The sequence below is a fragment of the Castanea sativa genome, chromosome 5 (genome assembly GCF_040712315.1).
Source record: "Castanea sativa cultivar Marrone di Chiusa Pesio chromosome 5, ASM4071231v1".
Classification (NCBI taxonomy): Eukaryota; Viridiplantae; Streptophyta; class Magnoliopsida; order Fagales; family Fagaceae; genus Castanea; species Castanea sativa.
In genome coordinates this window covers 24,976,226-24,984,009 of record NC_134017.1, presented here as the reverse complement: position 1 = coordinate 24,984,009, position 7,784 = coordinate 24,976,226, and the positions used below count along the sequence as shown (strand labels likewise).

Here is a 7,784-nt window from a genome sequence, read left to right as displayed (position 1 = left end):
AGGGTTCGAGCTCTTGAGGAGGTATTGCATCAAACACCCTTCTAGGATAGATTTGGAGACGCTGGACATGGAGGAAGTGGACAGGGAGATCTCTACTGACGAAGCTGCCCAAGCCACAACGGCTGACGTTCCTGGAGACCTTCCTGCTGTTGATGTCCCAGTCGTCGAAGCTCCTGCCCTTGATGCCCCTGCCGAGGACGATGCCATCCCGGACGTCTGATCCTATCACTTGTTCAGAAAAAATTCGTCTTTTTCTCCTTTTTTTTTTCAAGCATATCTTTAGCCCAGTGTTTATGGGTTTTTAAATGTAAAAACAATGGTAATTGCCTTTGGTTTCTAGGCTTTTATAATATCGTATTTACTTACACATGTTGTTCTTCTGTGCATCCATATAAGCTCGTCAACTTCTTCGTATCTGTCAGGGTAGGATCCCATTTCTTTTTTTCTTTTTTTCTTTTTTGTCAGTAACGTACTTCCGTCTAGGCGGGACCTTATTACTTAGGCATTTTTCTTTATGTTTTTGCCTTAGTCAGTAATGTACATCCGTCTACGCCGAATCTTATTACTTAGGAATTTTTCTTCATCTTTTTGCTTTCGTAAGTAATGTACATCCGTCTACGCAGAATCTTATTACTTATGCATTTTTCTTTATCTTTTTGCCTTCGTCAGTTTTGTACATCCGTTAATGCGGAATCTTATTACTTAGGCGTTTTTCTTTATCTTTTTGCCTTCGTCAGTAATGTACATCCGTCTACACAGAATCTTATTACTTAGGCATTTTTTTTTTATAATCTTTTTGCCTTCGTCAGTAATGTACATCCGTCTACGCGATATCTTATTACTTAGGCATTTTTCTATCTTTTTGCCTTCGTCAGTAATAAACATCCGTCTACACGGAATCATATTACTTAGGCGTTTTTCTTTATCTTTTTTCCTTCGTTAGTAATGTACGTCTGTCTAGGCCATGGCGGGTTTCCGGGATTTTCTACTGACGATACCTGTATAAACACATTATTTGAATCGTTATTTCATTAATTTTAAGGAATGGGTACATTCTTGGGTTACATCTGTTGATGGTACTTCTTCAAGTGCTCAATGTTCCAGGGTCGCAGGAGCTTCTGCCCGTCTAGGGTCTCCAAATGATAGCTGCCTTGCCAGGAGTAGTGCATGACTCTGTATGGTCCCTCACATGTCGGACCGAGCTTCCCATAGGCAGAATTTTTAGTTGCAGTAGTCACCTTGCGTAGGACGAGGTCGCCAATTTCAAGCCTTCTGAGCTTGACCCTCTTGTTATAGTATTCAGTCATCTTCCTTTGGTACTTCATCGTCATGCTCGAGGCCTTGTCTCTTACTTCGTCTAAGCAGTCCAGATTGATTCGAAGTTGGTCGTCGTTGTTCTCCTCGCGGAATACTTCTCTCCTGGTGCTGGCCACACCCACCTCGACTGGGATTACCGCCTCAGTGCCATAGGTGAGCCTGAAAGGCGTCTCTCCCGTTGGGGTTCTTGCTGTTGTTCTGTAGGCCTACAAGACATTGGGCAATTCTTTGGGCCACGCGCCCTTTGCCTCGTCTAGCCGGGCTTTGATAATTCTGAGTAGTGTCCGATTAGTTACTTCTGTTTGCCCGTTTGCCTGTGGGTGTCCAGGTGACGAGAACTTGTTCCTGATACCTAGTCCTGAGAAAAAGTCTCTAAATCCCTGGCTGTTGAACTGTCGACCATTATTTGATATAATCGTTCTTGGAATCCCGAACCTGCAAATTATATTTCTCCACACAAAGCTACGGATTCTTGCCTCTGTGATCGTCCCTATTGCTTCTGCTTCGACCCATTTTGTGAAGTAGTCGATAGGGACGAGCAGGAACCTTACCTGCCCTCTTCCTTGGGGCAATGGGCCGACGATATCAATCCCCCACTGTGCGAACGGCCACGGGGAGGTTATCGTCGTCATCTTTTCTGCTGGCAGCCTTTGGACATTCCCAAACCTTTGGCACTTATCGCACCTCTTGACTAGCTCTGTAGCATCTGCCTGCATGGTCGACCAGAAATACCCTGTTCTAACAACTTTGCTTACCAGAGATCTAGGCCCGACGTGGTCTCCGCAAATCCCTTCGTGGATTTCACGAAGGACGTACTTGGCTTTTTCCTCGTCAACACACTTCAAATAGGGCAGGGAGAAGCCTTTTTTGTATAAGGTATCATTCAAAATCGTAAATCTGGCCGCTCTTGCTTTAATCTTCCTGGCTTTCATGGAATCACGAGGGAGATGCCTGTCTTGAAGGAATGACACGATCGGTGCCATCCAACCACCTACGCTCTGAATGGAAAATATTGGGACTTCTTTGATGCTGGGGTGTTTCTGAATCTCCATGAGAAGTTCACTATTCATTGGTTCTTCTTTTGACGAGGCCATTTTGGCAACCTCATCTGCTGCCATATTCTGGTTTCTTGGGATCCGAACGAACTCCAACTTCTCAAACCCACGGGCTAAATGTTTTGTCAGCTTAAGGTACTTCTGCATTCTCTCCTCTTTTGTCTCATACTCTTCCCTGATCTGCCCTATTGCCAGCTTGGAGTCACTCTGAATAAGCAGGTTCTTAATCCTAAGGGCTTTGCCGAGTCTTAGTCCCGTCAGTATCCCTTCGTACTCGGCCTCGTTATTGGTCACCGGGAATTTTAATTGAACTCCATATTTGAGTTTTTCTCCATCGGGGGTGTTTATGATGACCCCTACTCCCCCCTTCTTTTGGGCTGATGAGCCGTCGGTCTAAATCGTCCATTGTTCGACCTCGTCTTTACCGTTGTCATCTTCTGGAAGGGTGAACTCGGCAATAAAGTCTGCTAGAGCTTGTGCCTTAATGGCCATTTTGGGATGGTATTCAATGTCGAACTGGCTGAGTTCGATTGCCTACTGGACCATTCTCCCAGCTACTTCAAGTTTATTCATAGATTTTCTGATTGGTTGGTCCGTCATTACAAGGATGGGGTGTGCTTCGAAGTATGGTCGTAACTTTCATGAAGCCACTATTAGGGCGAACGCGATCTTCTCAATCCTGGGATACCTGGCTTCTGCTCCCTGGAAGGCTTGACTAATGTAGTAAACTGGAAGCTGCTTTTTATCCTCCTCTCGAATTAAGGCCGCGCTGACGGCCGTGGCTGATGCCGTCAGGTATAAATAAAGGTTTTCCCCTGCTTTTGAGGGACTCAAGACGGGCAGACTCCCCAGGTAACGCTTGAGCTCTTGAAACCCTACCTCGCATTCGTCAATCCAGGAAAAAGCTTGCTTCAATGTCTTAAAAAAGGGTAGGCATTTGTCTGTTGCTTTAAAGACGAACCTATTGAGTGCAGCGATCCTCCCTATGAGCTTTTGGACTTCCTTGACGGTCTTTGGTGATGCCATGTTGAGTATTGCTTGTACCTTCTCCGGATTTGCTTTTATTCCTCTTTGGGACACCATGAACCCTAAGAACTTCCTTGAGGCTACCCCGAACACACACTTACTGGGATTCAGCTTCATCTGATATTTTCAGAGGGTATCAAACGTCTCTCTCAAATCGTCCAGGTGTGTCAATTCCTTTTTGCTCTTGACGAGCATATCGTCTACATACACCTCCATGTTTCTACCAATTTGCTTGTTGAACATCTTGTTTACCAGTCTTTGGTATGTTGCTCCTGCGTTCTTCAGTCCGAAGGGCATCACCTTGTAGCAGTAGAGCCCTCGACTTGTGATGAAAGCAATTTTTTCCTGATCTGCCTCAGCCATTTTTATCTGGTTGTATCTTAAAAAAGCATCCATGAACGTCAGTAACTTATGCCTGGCCTAGAATCCACCAGTTGATCTATCCTTGGAAAGGGAAAACTGTCCTTCGGGCAGGCCTTGTTCAGGTCCATAAAATCCACTCACATTCTCCACTTCCCAATTGATTTCTTTACCAGCATGACGTTGGCTAGTCACTTGGGATAATAGACCTCTCAGATGAAGTTTTCCTGCAACAACCTATTAACTTCATCGGTGATTGCTTGGTTTCGTTCAGGGGCAAAGAATCGTTGTCTTTGTTGGATGGGTTTCTTCTCGGGATCTATGTTCAACTCGTGCTGGATTACTTGTCGTGGTATGTCGGGCATATCCTCGTGACTCCATGCAAATACGTCCAAGTTTTCTTTAAGGAATTGGACGAGTCTGTTCTTCATCTCGAGGCTTAAGGTTGTTCCTATCCTCGCCACCTTTGCAGATTCCCCCTCGACGAGTTCTACTGTTTCTAGATCCTCTACTTTGTCTTCTTTGCCTTCCTCGATCGTCCACGTGTGGTTTTCCCCTGTAGCCAGCACGGCCTGGTAGCATTCCCGGGCCAAGACTTGGTCTCCTTTTACCTCGCCGACTCCGTCTTCGGTTGGGAATTTGACCTTTAGGCAGTAGCTGGACGTAGCTTCTTTCCACCTGTTGAGGGTGGGTCTCCCAATGATCACATTATATGAGGAGGGGCAATCTACCACCAGGAAGTCCAGGTGATGGGTCTGTTGCTTCGGGTAGGCTCCTATTGTGACTTTCAGCGTCACAATGCCCTTGGGGTATACCCTGTCTCCACTGAAGCTGACGAGGGGGGAATCGAATGGATGCAATCTACCAGGATCTAGTTTTAACTGTTGGAAGGTCGGTAAGTACATGATGTCTGCGTAGCTGCCGTTGTCTACGAGGAACCCTCTTAGTGTTAAATCCTTCGATTGTGAGGATTATGACCAGGGGTCATTATGCGGCTACCTTACTCCCCGAGCATCCTCTTCATTAAAAAATATATCCTGGTTTGTCCGTCTTTGCTTTAATAGAGGTTCCATATGGACGCTGTTTACTTGCCTCTGGCATGTTTTCTTGAGAGACTTGTATGATCCCCCCATGGATGGCCCCCCTATGATTGTGCTTATCTCCCCGATCACATCCTGCGGTGTTTGGGATGGACGAATCTCATCTTTGGATGAGGATTCACATTGGCTCTTGTTGCCGTCTCTGAACCTGCTGGATTCGCCCTTCTTCACATACTTCTGAAGCTTTCCTTTCTGTATCAACTCCTCTATCTGCCCTTTCAGGTCTCGACAATCCTCTGTGTAATGGCCATGATCCTTGTGGAATCAGCAATATTTGTTTTTGTCACGCACGTTAGGCGACGAATGCAAGGGTCTTAGCCACTGAAGGTAGTGTTGATCCTGGATCTGTGTCAAAATTTTGACAACAGGCATAATTAGAGGTGTGAACTTTACCGGTCGTGTAGCTTTCTTGTCCCTTCGTTTGTCTACGTCACCACCTCGGCGGCCTGGGCGCTCCCTCTTTTGGCCCCTATGTTCGTCTTCCTTCCTTCCTTCCTTTCTCTGCCTTTCCACGTCAACGATGGCTACCAATGCGTCCTCGGCATTCATGTACTTTTGGGCTTTTAGTAGCATTTCTGCCATTGTCCGGGGCGGATTCTTCGCCAACGAGACGACAAATTCTCTAGACTTAAACCCTACTTTAAATGTCGTCAGCTAGACCTTGTCGTCTACGTTGTCCACCTCTAGGGTCTCTCGAGTAAAGCGTTTCACATATGACTGCAAGGTCTCCTTCTCCCCTTGCTTAATAGTGAGTAGGTGATCTGCCGGTCTCTTGGGACGCTGCCCCCCGACAAAATGGCGCAGGAAGGCACCACTTAACTGCTCGAAGTTGTCAATAGACGAAGTTGGCAGTCTCGTGAACCACTCTCTTACAGCTCCCCTCAACGTAGTAGGGAAAGAACGACACATTATCTCATCAGGGGGCTGTTGAAGGCCCAGGGTCGTCTTGAAGGTATTAAGGTGATCTTGGGGATCCTTGAGTCCATCGAAAGGCTCGAGTTGAGGCAACCGAAATTTTGCTGGTACTGGTCGTTCTAAGACCGCCATGGTAAAGGGGGAGTTCGTTGCCCTGATCATTCTATCTAGGCTTCGATCCGTCTTCTCTTTGATGGCATTTCTTAGTTCGTCCATCTCCTTTTTCATTTCTTGGAGGAGGTCGGAGTGTTGTTCTTCTGGAGTAATGGTCCTTCGTCGGTCACTTCTCCCTTGGCTGTCCCCTTCGTCCTCTTGGACAGCCCTTGACCGGTTCTCCTCCTGCTGTAGTCTTTGTCTCATCTCTTGATTCTGTCTGGTGAGTTCTTTGACAGTGGCTGCGAGAGTTTGAACTTGTTGTGCTAAGGCCGTTGAATCTTGGTTGGATTCCATCTAGATATCGGAGCTGGTAGGAATCGTGTTTTCGTAGTACGAGAATTTCGTTCCCACAAACGGCGCCAAATTGATTAAGCAAAAGCTCGTCAGTTACTTTGAGTTCGTCCAGACATTTCCGGTCGCACTTCGGCGACGTGACGGAAGCAAGAACTCACTCAAATGGTCACCGGTGTGGTGCCTGCCACAACGCCTTCGATGCCAAAGTTAGTGCGAAAGAAGGTAGCAGTCAAAAATATCAAAAATAGCTCAGTATATGTTCTAATTCTGTGTGTACCTCGTATTGGTGTTGTGAGGGCTTTATATGTCCTTTTGGACTATAGCCATTGGGGTGTTAATGTCTCCCCTAATAACGTCTCTGGCGGAGTAATGGGTTTTAATGCGTTTCCACCGGTTCGTCCAACTGGTCCTGTAACGGTACAAGACAGTATTGGCAGCATTGAATGGCCTTAATGTTCTCGTCAATGACGCGGATGATCGGTCAGGTTCGTCTGTGGAGGCGAACTCGTCTGTGTTCAACTTCGTCAGTCCCATCACATATAATGTTTATGTTTACGTCTATCTTTGTCTTATACTTTGAAGTTAGATTTTGCCACATAATGTTTATGTTTATGGTTGTCTTCCACTTTGAAATTAGAAGCCCATGGCCATATTCTTCTTCTACATGTATGCCTCAATAACCAAAACACAAATTCTCTTCTCTTAGCTACTCTTTCTTATAACAATACATCCCACAAATCTCATATATCTTACATTTACATAAAAATTGAATATTGATTAAAGTATATTATAATATATGGCTCTCGAAGAAGAATTTACTTTCTCATGGAGCCATTGAGGTGACTTAGTGTGTAATCTCAGCATTATAACTATTTGTAAATCTAAAACTACACAAGTACACTTGTGCATCAATCTTCGAGTCCGTTATGCAGTGCATAAGGATTTCAAAAAACAAGGTCTTAATCAAGCTCAGTCAAGTATGGTATATCTATTAAAAAAAAAAAAAAAAGAGTTTTGAGGAATTGAAAACAAAAAATACCTGTATGAAAACAATATATTAACTTGGAGAAGCCTGATATTGCCAGAAGAAATAGATAAGGGTCTTAAATATCGTTTGAAAATAAATAAATAAATAATTCATATGAATTCATCACCATTTTGGTAAAAATTAATTTTAAGCATATCTCATTAATAATAATACCTAGTATATAAAGACACATAAGTTGATGATGAACTCACTCGACTCCTATAAATGTTTGGGTTTACAGGTACAATCCAATGATGTGTGAATGATTTGTTTTAATTTTTTTTTATTTTATGAAATTGTTAAGAAGCTTGGGTTAAAAAGAAGTCTTGTTTTTTTAGCTCAATCTAGAAGAGAAAGAGAGATAGAGATGGAACTAATTTGATCAATTCAAAAGTAAAAGTCGTGGCCGCATATGGATTGATTAAACAATTGAATGAAGAAACTGAATTATTATTTTATGTTAATCCCTTTTAATTTTAAGCTGAATTTGATTAGAAATAATTTTTTATTTATTATTTTTAAATATCTACTTCT

The 7,784-nt window shown here is 44.0% G+C and overlaps 1 protein-coding gene across 1 annotated transcript; it reads right to left on the bottom strand.

The window, feature by feature from the left end:
- Positions 1 to 3,970: 3,970 nt before the first annotated feature.
- On the bottom strand, positions 3,971 to 4,663 carry LOC142634972 (uncharacterized). Its single transcript, XM_075809197.1, has one exon. The coding sequence runs from the start codon at positions 4,661 to 4,663 to the stop codon at positions 3,971 to 3,973; it is 693 nt and encodes a 230-aa protein (XP_075665312.1).
- Positions 4,664 to 7,784: the final 3,121 nt, after the last annotated feature.

Bases quoted from the DNA above. Each gene is read 5' to 3' on its own strand.
- LOC142634972 (XM_075809197.1), bottom strand. From the start codon at position 4,663: ATGTACTTACCGACCTTCCAACAGTTAAAACTAGATCCTGGTAGATTG.